The sequence below is a fragment of the Pongo abelii genome, chromosome 17 (assembly GCF_028885655.2).
Source record: "Pongo abelii isolate AG06213 chromosome 17, NHGRI_mPonAbe1-v2.0_pri, whole genome shotgun sequence".
Taxonomy (NCBI): Eukaryota; Metazoa; Chordata; class Mammalia; order Primates; family Hominidae; genus Pongo; species Pongo abelii.
The window spans coordinates 24,085,482-24,099,416 of record NC_072002.2 but is presented as its reverse complement, the minus strand read 5'-3'; the positions used below and the strand labels follow the sequence as shown (position 1 = coordinate 24,099,416).

Sequence of the window (13,935 nt, the reverse complement as noted above, 5' to 3'; positions counted from 1 at the left end):
GTGATTCTCCTGCCTCAGCCTCCCAAGTAGCTGGGACTACAGGCGCACAGCAACACGCCCAGCTAATTTACTTTTTAGACATTTACACAAATGCATTCACATGGTGTGTAGTTTTTGCTTTGATTCTTTCTGTCAGCATAATCACTGTGAGTTTCACCCACGCCGTCACATGGACCAACTGTTAGTTCCCTTTAATTGCTAAGTGAGAGTTGACGTTGGAGTTGATGGTGGTCCCAGGCTTCCAGCAGGTGCTACAGATGCTCAGGGATGGGTGAGTCTCTTGGGAGGGGCAGGGCACAGATAGAGATGACACATGCTGCCGGGTGAAGAGCAGTCACTGGGCCTGGCACCGAGGCAGCAAGCCAGGGTCCCCTCAGCCCCTGGACGGAAGCCCTTCAGCACCCGCGGCTGGGCAGGTGGCCTTGGCTGTCAGCCAGTGGTGGTGCTTCTCCTTGGTGCTCCTAAGCGGGTAAGGTTGTGTCTCAGAAGGGTGACTTTGGTAGTTCATGGAATGTTCTGGAAAGGTGAGTGACCAGCTACAGGAGGTCAGGCAGGAAGCTGTGGCAGCTGCTGAGATGAGAGGAGTGAGGGCCAGGACCACAGCCATAAGGAGGGAAAGAGGGAAGGGCCTGGGGAGGCAGACCCTGTTGGAAGGACCCCACCGAGCCACTGCCTGAGCTGAGTGATGGGAGGTGGCAAGAGGTGGTTAGCGGGAGAATTAAAGACCCAACTTGCTAGGAAACTGGCAGTGCCAGCCACAGAATGTGTGGGCAAGCGGCACCCGGCCTCCGTCCTGGAAAGCACATCACCAGGCTGCGGGTGGAACAAGGCAGTGATGAACTGCAATGAGATTTCCACTTGATTTAGTCTCAGGAAGAGCCTGGACCTTGACCTCACCCTGAGTGACCCTCTGACAAGTGCGGAGGCTGCTGGTGGCTCACGAAAGCAGCTGGGTCTGGTGAGACCACAGGCAGAGCTGGCGCTCAGGCCCATTTCCAACATCTATGATTTATTCCTATAAGGAAATATGTAGCAGTAGGATTTTTTTTCGGGTCTTTCAGACACAGGTGACAGCAGTAGGATTTTGCTGGAAGGCCCCACACGGGTCAGGATTTTACTGTGAATATACTTATATAATGCCTCTCCCATGAGGGAGAAAAGAACATTGAACATAAGGAGCAAGAAAGTTTAACGACAAATACAAGTTTTCTTTTCCCTCTTCATTGAGGATAAAAAATAAATTTTCTAAATCTTAACTATATTTTCCAGGAAAGTGTCTTTTATTCTGCGTTTTCTAGTTTGGAATTCAAGATGTAAGAAGCAGTGTTATTTCACCTTAAATCACTCCTATGAGCCTCTGGTAGACCTGGTGTTCACTGGAAACTGAAGCGTAAGCGACTGGAAACGGAGTGACCAACTCTTCCTGGTCACCTTCCCAGCTTTAGCACTGACAGTCCCATGCCCCGGAAACCCCTCAGTCTCAGGTGGCCTGGGAGGGCTGCTGGCCCTGCTGGAAATCCCCAAGGCTGCAGCCACAGCAAGGCTAGAGACAGGAGCAGATAAGTGCGGCTGCTGCCAGCACGGGCTTGGGGACAAAGGGTGCAAGGACTGCCTTGCCTGCATGACACTACCCGTGTGGCTTTGAACACGCTATCTCTCCTCTCTCAGACTCTCTTTCCATGGGAAAAAATAATAGAAACTACCATGCAGGGTCATCTGAGGGTGAAGTGAGAAGGTCTGTATCGAGGACTAACAAGGCCCCTGTCATGTCACACCCAGTCAAAGGCACTAAAGGGAAAGCTCATACCAGCATGACACAGTCACACCCCAAAACGGCTCTTTCGTCTGCTGCACAGTTTCAATGGAAAGTCAAACTTGGAAACATTTACAAATGGGATCCTAAATAGGACATTTTAACACTCTAGTACTTTAGGATATGGGCAGTAGAAAGAAAATTGATTTAAATTAAGTGAATTTCTTCGATTCATCAGAAGTATGTGAATTAGAGTTACAGGACTATTAATAAAACAATTCTATTCCTCGATCATAAGAATGTGTTTTGAAATCTTACCGTCTTCAGGAACAGTATAATTTGCATATTCTGGGAAATAGTCTTCAATTTTTGATTTCCCTGCCAAGACTTTTTCTGCCAGCATATCTTGTTTGTTCAAGAACAAGATGATAGAAATGGTCCGTAACCACCTAAAAAAGGAAAAATAAACATACAAATTTCACATACACTAGTATATGAAAGTGCCTCTAACACAAAAGTTGCTAAATTAAAAGAATACCATCGTCTTCGTAAAAATGTATAGGATTCAAGAAAAGTTCAGTACACAGTATCCTCATTCCATCTGTAAAGAATGATAAACAAATATAGGTACAGGTTGAGCATCCCTAATCCAAAAACACAAAATCCAAAATGCTTCAAAATCCAAAACTTTTTCAGCACTGACATGATGCTCAAAGGAAATGCTTGTTGGAGCATTTCACACTTTGGATTTTCATATTAGGGATGCTGGACTAGTAAGTATAATGCAACTATTCCAAAAAACAACAACAACAAGAAATCTTAAACACTTTTAGTCCCAAGCATTTCGGATAAGGGATACTCAATCTGTAGTTAAGCACGTTCTAATTCAGTCCCATGGGGGATATAGATTTATTGGAACCAAAGCTAAGATTTACTTATGTAATGAGTTCACTTGAATTTCTGGGGTGTAATTTACCAATAAAAGGTCGGAAAACTCACATTAGTAGTGAAAGTGTTAACAACAACAAAGTAATATATGACTCATTAGCTAATAACACAGAGCTTAACATGCAGCTGGCTTGGTTCTTCTTCCGCCTCCATCACTTCAAAGGAATCAAGCTAACTGATTAGTCTACAGGAATCTTACTATCAATTAATAACACAATCTGGCCAGGTGTGGTGGCTCACGCCTGTAATCCCAGCACTCTGTGGGGCAAAGGTGGGCAGATCACGAGGTCAGGAGTTCGAGACCAGCCTGACCAACACTGTGAAACCCTGTCTCTACTAAAAATACAAAAAGTAGCTGGGCGTGGTGGCACACGCCTGCAGTCCCAGCTACTCGGGAGGCTGAAGCAGGAGAATCACTTGAACTGGGGAGGTGGAGGTTGTGGTGAGCTGAGATTGCACCACTGCACTCCAGCCTGGGGGACAGAGCGAGACTCTATCTCAAAAAAACAAAAACAAAAACAAAAAGAAAACCCACACACACAATCCACTTTCCTGTCAAATGGAAATAGCTTACCTGCTTCTTCTAGTAATAAAATATATAACCTTTGTAAAAACAAATCTTAAATTATAGAAAAACATACAGAAAAAAATCAAATGTAATTATACCCAGAAACAATTACTACAGAAATTTTACGTTTTCATGCCCAAGTGTTTTTCTGTCCTCACACATACTTAAAAACGAGATCATAGTATTTTAAAATCTGCTTTTTCCTATAAGAAGATTGTGGTCATTTTCCCACTTACACATATAGTGTTTATAAATAAATTCGTAATAACTCTATAGTATCCTTCCGTATACCTGGTATTTCCTGACCCTGTTTCTTTCCTATTAACTGTCTTATTACCACGAATTTGAGAATGGTTGTTGAACATTTCATACAAAAACACTTTTCTGATAATCCAAAACTTTTACAAGGTAAACTTATGTTTCCTCTCCTCCTTGGTATATTTATTCCAAAATATTTCAGAAGAAACTTTGATTTCTAACTATATATGTATGTATTGTGTGTGTGTGTGCTAAATATTCCTTTCTGAAATAATCACTTCTGCCAATCTGCAATGCTAGTAGTTTCAAACATGATTATGTGGTGATTATGAGCTGTAAGGGATCTTAGAGATCATCTAGTTATTAGTGGATGTCCTAAACTGGTACTTTATTTATTTATTTTCAAAATTAAAAATTTTTTTTTTTTACTTTTTGAGACAGAGTCTCACTCTGTTGCCCAGGCTGGAGTTCAGTGGTGCGATCTCAGCTCACTGCAACCTCCACCTCCCGGGTTCAAGCGATTCTCCTGCCTCAGCCTCCCGAGTAGCTGGGACTACAGGCACCCACCACCACTCCTGGCTAATTTTTGTAGTTTTAGTAGAGACAGGGTTTCACCATATTGGCCAGGTTGGTCTCAAACTCCTGATCTCAGGTGATCTGCCTGCCTTGGCCTCCCAAAGTGCTGGGATTACAGGCGTGAGCCACTGTTCCCGGCCCCTAAACTGGTACTTCCTAAATTTTAAAAACCAAACAAAACCTATTTTGAACCCTAGATATAGAGTCATCCCTTGATACTCGTGGGGGATTGGTCTAGGACTCCCTATGAAAACCAAAATTTGAGGAGGCTCCCTTATATGAAATGGTGTAGTATTTGCATATAAACCATGCACATCCTCCCGTATGCTTAAATCATCTCCAATTACCTATAATACCTAACACAATGTAAAAGCTAGGTAAGTACTTGTTATACTGTATTGTTTGTTTGTATTATTTTTTAGTCTAATTTTTTTATTTGCTCAATTTTTTATTTTAATTAATTAAGTTTTTTGAGACAGAGTCTCCCTCTGTCGCCCAGACTGACGTGCAGTGATGCAATCTCAGCTCACTGTAACCTCCGCCTCCTGGGCTCAAGTGATTCTCCTGCCTCAGCTTCCCAAGTAGCTGGGACTACAAGTGCGCCCCACCACGCCTGACTAATTTTTGTATTTTTTGTAGAGATGGGGTTTCAACATGTTGCCCAGATTGGTCTCCAATTCCTGAGCTCAAGCAATTCCCCCATCTCAGCCTCCCAAAGTGCTGGGATTATAGGCGTATGCCACTGTAATCTTGTATTATTTTTTGTTGTTGTACTGATATCTTATTTTTGAATATTTTCAATCTGTGGTTGGTTGAATCCGCAGATGTGGAACCTGAAGATATGGAAGGCCGAATGTAATCTTAGGCTTTCAAAACAGAGACTTAAATTTTTTTGACAAAGAACTATCAGAACTTCATCAAAGAATACTCCACACTGGCCGGGTGCAGTGGCTCACGCCTGTAATCCCAGCACTTTGGAAGGCCGAGGTGGGCGGATCACGAGGTCAGGAGATCAAGACCATCCTGGCTAACATGGTGAAACCCGGTCTCTACTAAAAATACAAAATATTAGCTGGGAGTGGTGGCGGGCTCCTGTAGTCTCAGCTACTTGGGAGGCTGAGGAAGGAGAACGGCATGAACCCGGGAGATGGAGCTTGCAGTGGGCCGAGATGGCGCCACTGCACTCCAGCCTGGGCGACAGAGCGAGACTCTATCTCAAAATAAAATAAAATAAAATAATAAAAAAAAAATATTCCACATTTTAAGTATATCTATACAGTAGATGAACTAAAAGAGATATTTCGTACGGTTCTGGATTTATCAGTAAAGAGTGTGTGTGGGTGTGGGTGTAGGTGTGTGTGTAGGTGTGTGTGTGTTTTGAGACAAGGTCTTGCTCTGTTGCCCAGGCAGGAGTGCAGTAGTGTGATCTCAGCTCATTGCAACCCTCACCTCCTGGGCTCAAGTGATCCTCCTACCTCAAGCTCCTGAGTCACTGGGCAGGTGTGCACCACCACGCCTGGCTAATTTTTGTATTTTTTGTAGAGACAGGGTTTCTCCATGTTGCCCAGGCTAGTCTCCAACTGCTGAGCTCAAGTGACACACCTGCCTCGGCCTCCCAGTGTTGAGATTACAGGTGTGAGCCACAACACCTGGCCTGAGCGTATTTTTAACAAAAGAAAATTTGCAATCCAATGGTGAGACTGAATTTGCTATTTTTGTCACCTGTTGTTCCAGATGCTTTCAAAAAGATCGAGGGACTCTCTCAGCCTGTTGGTGTTGTTATCTTCTCGAATCACCATGTTGTAGCTACTGCAGGCTGCGACGTAAATGATAGCTGTGACATCTTGGTGGGGAGAAAAAAGAACGCACCTCAGTTAGACACCCTCGCTGTGGAGCTACAAGAAAGTACACACCCAGCAGCTACTCAGTTCCACAAAAACATTCATTCAGTGATAGGACTATTCAGTCACAGAACAGCCTGCATGTGCGCCGCGCGCACCACTGGTTGCTTCAGTAACGCACTTGATGAAGAGCCCACCCCAAAAGACACATGTAAATTTGGGATGCTTAAATGCTTTTTTTTTTTGAGATGGAGTTTCACTCTTGTCTCCCAGGCTGGAGTGCAATGGCATGATCTTGGCTCACTGCAACTTCCGCCTCCCAGGTTCAAGTGATTCTCCTGCCTCAGCCTCCCTAGTAGCTAGGATTACAGGCATGTGTCACCACGCCTGGCTAATTTTTGTATTTTTGTATTTTTTTCCGAGATAGAGTTTCACTCTTGTTGCCCAGGCTGGAGTGCAGTGGCGCAATCTTGGCTCACTGCAACCTCCGCCTCCCAGGTTCAGGTGATTCTCCTGCCTCAGCCTCCCGAGTAGCTGGGATTACAGGCGTGCGCCATAACACCCGGCTAATTTTCGCATTTTTAGTAGAGACGGGGTTTCACCGTGTTGGTCAGGCTGGTCTTGAACTCCTGACCTCAGGTGATCCACCCACCCCGGCCTCCCAAAGTGCTGGGATTACAGGCTTGAGCTACCACACCCGGCTAATTTTTGTATTTTTTTTTTTTTTTTTGACAGTGTCTCACTCTTTCTCCCAGGCTGGACTGCTACAGTGGTGTGATCTCAGCTCACTGCAAGCTCCGCCTCCTGGGTTCACGCCATTCTCCTGCCTCAGTCTCCCGAGTAGCTGGGACTACAGGTGCCCACCACCGCACCCGGATAATTTTTTGTATTTTTAGTAGAGACGGGGTTTCACCGTGTTAGCCAAGATGGTCTCGATCTCCTGACCTCGTGATCCACCCGCCTCGGCCTCCCAAAGTGCTGGGATTACAGGCGTGAGCCACCGTGCCCGGCCTAATTTTTGTATTTTTAATAGAGCCCCAGTTTCGCCATGTTGGCCAGGCTGGTCTTGAATTCCTGACTTCAGGTTATCCACCCTCCTTGGCCCCCCAAGGTGCTGGGATTATGGGCATTAGCCACCGTGCCAGGCCCTTAAATGCTTTTTTAAATGAGATTAGTATCTAAGGAAGGAGCATCATAATCTATAAATGCTATACTTTACATACTAGTTAGAGATTATCTAATTCAAAAATAGTTAAGCACAGCAGTGCTGAGTGTTAGAATTCACTCCCATTTTCTTGAGAGAGCATAAAAAAATCACCGTTAAAGCACTGGATCCATTTTCTCCTCTCATCCCTCTGGCCACCAACATCAAACATGCTGTGGAAGAGCAAGAGGAACACAATTATTTCGGGGAAGCAGGGGACAATGGCACACGTGCTTGCTTTCCTCTTTAGCTATTAGCAGGTTCCAGCGTTCACACATGGGTCTTGAGTCAAGCTTGGGTCACTGGCCTGCACCATCACTCCCTGTGTGATCCTGGACTACAAGTGGCTCCACCTCTCTCAGCCGCAGTCCCTCCTCAGTCACCCCACAGTGGGGCTACAGGGGTGAGAGATCAAGCAGACAGCAGCCGGCAGTGTCAGAGGTCCCACAGTAGGTCCTTAATAAATCCAGTGTTTACTAGCTCAGTAATGCTAGAGGTTACTTGCTCAGACACTCAGGCCTCTCTGAGTACAAGCTAAGTCACTGCCCAGGGCAGATCCTTCCTATGATTTGTTCCAGCTCTCAGGACACTGTGTCTTCTCTCCCCTGGAGAATTGAGAAAGGCTCCTTGCTGATCTGTCTACACTACATGCATCTTATCTCTAGCCACCTCTGCCTGGTGACCTGCACTGGGTCTTGATCACGCCTGGATTCAGTGCAGGCTGCTCTGCCCAGCCCGAGCTGCTTCCCGGTCTCGCCCAGCCAAGGTGACCTCAGCCAGTTCTCTCAGAATTTCTCAGCTGCACCCTGCACTTCATCAGGCCAGGCCCAGGCCCCTCTTCTCACAGCCCCTGCTCAGCACACCCTGTGGCCTAAGGCATTTCTCCCTGGGAGAGTTTCTCTACCTACCCAGATTCTGCTGGATCTTTCCAACCTTCGCAGGCTTCCCTGGCTCTGAGATTTCTCCCCTCCCTAAACATAGTGCATGTGCCTTAGGACCACACGGGCTAGACTTTTTTGTCCTGGGTGGGTATGTTGCTGATCCTATTAGAATTTAATCCGTAGGCTTTGCATTAGCACACGTGGGGCACACTGAGGTACCTGATGAAAATGGATGAGCTGATGAGCAGAATTCTTTCAAACAAAATCACAAATGTGAGATACAGCTTCATTGTTAGTAATTCCACTATACCAGGGACTTGGTTATGATGTGGGCAAAACCACAAGTCACGCCAACTCCATACTGCACTGTGCGCCTCACAGCAGAGAGACATAGCTGGCTTTTATCCAGCCTGACAGTGGCCATGTGAAGGGTTCTTGGGAAATCTGGAAGTAGGTGCCTGTCACCTGTGCACTGGGGAAAGCGCTGGGCACTGCAGGAGTCTCAGAACACACTGAAGATCATGAAACTCTTGCTTTAAGGGACCTCATCCTTGAGGTCCCTTAGAGTCGAGTCAGACATGCTGAGGGTGACTGGGCAAGGTAAAGGGCAGTATACCATCAATGGCTGCATAGTAGATGCAATGGGAATTCTAAAGGGTCATCATGGGCTGAGATTTGAGGGATGCTTGGATGCTTTTTTTATTTTTAGAGTCAGGGTCTTACTCTGTCACCCAGGCTGGAGTGAAATGGCCTAATCATGGCCCACTGCAGCCTTGAATTCCTGGGCTTAAGAGATCCTCCCACCTCAGCCTCCTGAGTAGCTAGGACCACAGGTATACGCCATCAAGCTCGGCTAATTTTTTTTTTTTTTTTGGTAGAGACAGGGTCTTGCTATGTTGCCCAGGCTGGTCTTGAACACCTGGTCTCAAGCAATCCTACTGCCTTTGCCTCCCAAAGTGCTGAGATTACAGGCGTGAACCACTATGCCTGGCCTGAAGGAAGCTTTGATAGATTTGTGGGGTTTGCTTAGCACAGGTGGCATCTGAGGCTCAGAGGACAAGATGAACAGAAGCGCTGCGGCAGGAAAAGCTGGGAGAACTGGAAGGGTCCTGACAACAGCCCAGCCTGGTGAGGCAGGTGGCAGGTGACAAAGCAGGCCTGGGGACGGGGCTGGTCACAGGTGGAGGGCTTGGGTCATAGGGTGCACAGGCAGTAGTGAGCCCCAAACCTTTTTCAGCAGAGGAACAGCACGATCCAGGCCATGCTGTGGGAAGATTCATTTCGTGGCACTGAGAAGGGCGACTGAAATGGGTAAGCCAGAGGACAGGAGACCAGCCAGGGCTCTGCCGAGAGAGTCTAGGGGCGGGGGAAGTGATGGAGCAGGACTAGGGTGATAGCTATGAGGATGGAAAAGAGCTTTGTGGAGGGAGAATTAACATCTTATCATGAGGGAGAAAAATGAAGAAAGTAAGCTCATTTGGCCGAGTTTGCAGTTGGGCAACCCAAGAGACGGGCTGGAGACACACATAGACTGTTCATTTCAGTTTTCAAACTGTGACTGTGCATCTGAAAGATCAAAATTTCATGAGTCTCCTGATCTAAAAAAAGGGCCAATCAAATCTACAACTCAGATGCAAACGCTGCCTTCCTTTCAGGTGTCCTCATTTCTACTTTAAAGTAGGCAGTAAAATCAACACTTCAACTCTAGCTAGAGTTCAAATTTCACCCCAGCTGCCCTTACCTGAAAGGGCAGCCATGCACATTCAGGAATGAAGCCCCCTTAAACCTCACAGCCCTTGGGCTCTGGGATATCATGTGGCCCTGGGACATCATGTGGCCCTGGGCCACGCAGCTTTTAACAACATACTCACTGGAAGTTTACTTTGTCCACTTGGAATCGTGTCTCAAAAATCCCAGATGTCAGAACTCTGCATCTGAGGAGGTCCTGGGAACAAGAAGAGGGAAGCAAGCTGAGTTACATTACTGTTCTTCTTCAAAGTAAAGCCCGGGTATAACTATACATCACCAACATTTTTCAAATAATTTGTTCCACTGTAAAGGAAACAACAATAAAGAACCAACATTGGCCGAGCATGGTGACTCACGCCTGTAATCCCAGCACTTTGGGAGGCTGAGGTGGGCAGATCACCTGAGGTCAGGAGTTAAGACAAGCCTGGCCAACATGGTGAAACCCTATCTCTACTAAAAATACAAGAAAATCAAATTAGCCAGGTGTGGTCACGGGCAGCTGTAATCCCAGCTACTTGGGAAGCTGAGGCAGGAGAATCGCTTGAACCCAGGAGGCAGAGGTTGCAGGGAGCTGAGATCGCGCCATTGCATTCCAGCCTGGGTGACGAGTGAGACTCCGTCTCAAAAAAAAAAAAAAAAAAAAAGAACTCAGACGAATGTTCTCTGTTTTATCCTCCAGAGAAAGCCACAGTTAATGTGTTGGTTTGGCCCCGAGAGACCTGATAACTGTGCTTTTGTTTTAAGACTTAAAATCATGTATGCAAGAATCTTACTAACATATATCTGACAACCACAGTCAGGTCATCAGCATTCCAGAGGGACATCCCTGCCGGTGCTCTGTTGGCTTGGGTGAAACTCACGATGGCTTGGGTGAGAAACCAAAGGAAGTATAACTCTGCACTCACAAGTCTTCAGCCTTATGAACTGGATGCTAGTTGATTTCATTTATTCTCTCTTCCCTGCACATTTCTGTTTCCTCCAAGATAAAAGATGTGGTACCCCGAGGGGACGAGAAAGCCAGGCAGCCTCACAAAGCTGGCATTCCTGGTACATTTGGCAGATGTCAGAGTTTGTTTTTTTTTCTGATCACCAAATCCATGTGATTTTAAGGAAGCAGCCATTCTGTAATAATTCTTGAACATGGGAGGTGGTCCTCCCATTTTAGTATAACGAGAACTGTTTAGGACAGGTAAGTTAGTTGAGGGACTGACTCAAGACGAGGAAGCCTCCATTGCTTTGTTAGATAATTTCAGACTCTCAGGATCAGCCTTAGAGGATAAACTTCATCGGAGAGAGAGAAGCTCAGGCCTCAGACCTCCCACCTTGGGGACCCAGGGCCAAGGCCTTGCAGGGAATACAGACTCTGGGGGAAGTTTGGAGAGTGTGGTTTGAACAGAGATATCCCTCTAGCTTCCTTGGGGTTCACTGGCTCTAGAAGCACCTGAAGGCTCCTGAATTGAGCAATCCGGGGGCTCTCCAAGTCTCTGCAGCTGCCCGAGGGTCGAAGGGGCACAAAGATTCCCTCTCTGCTATTTAAAAATTGGTGGAGTGGGCCGGGCGCCGTGGCTCACGCCTGTAATCCCAGCACTTTGGGAGGCCAAGGCAGGTGGATCACTTGAGGTCAGGAGTTTGAGACCAGTCTGGCCAACATGGCAAAACCCTGTCTCCACTAAAAATACAAAAATTAGCTGGGCGAGGTGGCAGGCACCTGTAATCCCAGCTACTTGGAAGGCTGAGGCAGGAGAATCGCTTGAACTTGGGAGGCGGAGGTTGCAGTGAGCAGAGATTGCACCATTGCACTCCAGTCTGGGCGACAGAGCAAGACTCCATTTCAACAAAAAAAAAAAAAAAAAAAAAAGGTGGAGTGCTTTTTTGACTCAACCCAAAGGGGATGCTCTGGGTCACACCTGGAAAGTTCTATGTGATATGGGACCACCCAGGCCTGGGGCCACAAACAGAATGGGTGTAGTTTATGAAGCCAGGAAGTAAAGACTTCGCTTTCCTGAGGACAGCTCCAGGAGGAAAAGGAACGCCATATTCCTTATCTGCAGATAAACTCATTTGCATGCTGGCAATTTTGATAACCACTAAGTGCTAGAGTCAGGGAAGCAAGGCACAAGGTTTGATGACCAATCCACGCACACACACAAGGCAGTACAAACGATTTGCAAAAAGTAGGTATCTTCAGGATTTTCCCTTAATTCATTCTGAAATATTAAATCATATTGGAAATGAATCTCAAAATTTCTGGTGTGTGGTGGGGGACCCTAATTCCACGTACCTGGTCTGTGGGTGTGTAGTCAACCAAGCTGACGCTGTCGATTCTTTCCAGGAAGCTGCAAAGAAAGCCAGCAAGGGTTGAGGCCTGTTCTCTGCCCACTTTCCCCTGGGGTTGGGGGGAAATTAATGGGACATCACCCAAGTACAGCAAGGATGGGGCAGGCCAAGAAGCTGAAGTGAGTTCTTACTTTGTTTCCTGAATTTGTATCTGTCTAGATAATGCAACATTCTTGACCCAGGGACGGAGAACTGCATTCTTTTTTTTTTTTTTTTTTTTTTATGTTGCCTTCTCCCCTCTCTTCTCCACTGCCATAGGGCTGGGGGTGGGGGCTACTCAGAAACTGGGAGACAGCATGGAGCCTCCCTTCCAAGGCTAAGCGAGTACAAGAACGTGTTGCAATGTAAACAAAACATGGAAGGTGATAGATGTCCCTTTAGTTTCCTAATCAAATCCAGATGTTGTGTGTGTGTGTGTGTGTGTGTGTGTGTATGACTGTGTGAATATGTGTAAGAGCAACTGAGTGTGGAGAGCGAGTACGTGGTGTGCAAGAGTAAATGTGTAAAAGTGTAAGGGTGAGTGAGAGTATGTGCGGAAAGTGTGCGAGAGCGAGAATGTGAGTGTGCATATGTGAGTGTGCGTGCTGGCAAACCTGGTGACGCCTGTTGGTGTCAGATCTGCCTGGCACCCGCTGTGTCCCACACAAGGCAGGACGGGAGCCTAGGAAGGCTGTGCGCCGCTCTTGGGTGATGACCCTTCTGAGAGGGAGCTGGGAGGCTGCCGAGCTCCCTCTCCTGAGTGACCATGGCCCCTGCACAGGCCTCCCCCCGCCCTCTCTGTGCCAGCCTGGCTTTACCAAGTCATCTATCCAGGCTGCACGTTTCCCACTGAGTCTTGGTTGATCTGTTGTTATTTATCTTCTCCACTAACATGTTAGGCCCTCAGGGCAGGTCTCTGTCTTGTCCACCTGGGAGTCCCCAGCACCTAGTGCAGGCCTGGCCCCAGTAAATATGGTGGAATGAACCAGTGTCCTCTGTCCCCTTCTCCTTCTGCAGCTGGGACAGGTGACCATTGAGGGCTGAGAGGGTGGGCCCCTTGGGAACCAACAAGTGCTGGGAATGGGTTAACTGGCGAGCAGGGGACAATTCTGGAGACAGAGGGGCAGCAGGGGCTCTAGAAGGAGAAGGAGAGCAAGCAGGAGGGAGAGGTCGGGGAGGCCCAGGCTCTCTGTTGGCGCTGGCGTTGACGGGAGGCCCCGGTACTGAGGAGACAGGATGGATGGCCTGGAGGCTGTGCTGGCTCCCTGCCTGCCATGTCAGTTGGCTGGTTCTGTCCCTGGGCAGGTAGAGGCAGCAGACATGTGCCCATGAGCATTTCATGCAGAGGAGGGGATGTTGCCTCCCCATCCTCCCACACCAGCTCCTCTGCAGGTGCCTGTGAACCTCAGTGTGGGCAAGAGGGAGACGAAAGGGTTCAGAACACAAAATGCCACCCCAAAATGAGCCCTTCAGTATGTTGACTCATTGCAGCTGAAGGCACTTGGGAAGCCTCAGATGCAAGGCTGGCTGGCTGACCTCCCGCTCTGTCCCAAAAAGCAGGTCATGAAATCATCCATAAGAAACGTGCCCGCCCCGTACCAGGAAGAGAATGTTCTTATCACCAGGGGCTGGGAGTCCACCCCGAAACTGATCTGTACAAACCCACCAAAATAACCCTTGTCTTTCATTAGTCACAGCCCCACAATGACCGCCCCTAGAAACTTGAACCTTTCTCCTTTGTCACTTCTCCATAAATTTATCATCTTTTGTTAAAAGGGTATATTAGCTCTCAGTCCCAACGGCTTCTTTGGGTCTTCATTTTTCTTATGAAAGTTCCCGTG

General features: G+C 47.3%; 1 protein-coding gene across 2 annotated transcripts in view; it reads right to left on the bottom strand.

Annotated features, from left to right (window-relative positions):
- Positions 1 to 13,935, bottom strand: part of GNAL (G protein subunit alpha L) — a 202,222-nt gene that overhangs the window by 11,679 nt on the left and 176,608 nt on the right. For both annotated transcript variants that reach the window (XM_009252234.4, XM_024235811.3), the window contains exons 6-10: positions 12,060 to 12,114; positions 9,901 to 9,974; positions 7,263 to 7,321; positions 5,826 to 5,946; positions 2,072 to 2,202 (exon numbers count right to left, since the gene is read on the bottom strand). In XM_009252234.4, coding sequence (XP_009250509.2) covers positions 2,072 to 2,202; positions 5,826 to 5,946; positions 7,263 to 7,321; positions 9,901 to 9,974; positions 12,060 to 12,114 — 440 coding nt within the window. The remainder of the gene's footprint in view (positions 1 to 2,071; positions 2,203 to 5,825; positions 5,947 to 7,262; positions 7,322 to 9,900; positions 9,975 to 12,059; positions 12,115 to 13,935) is intronic.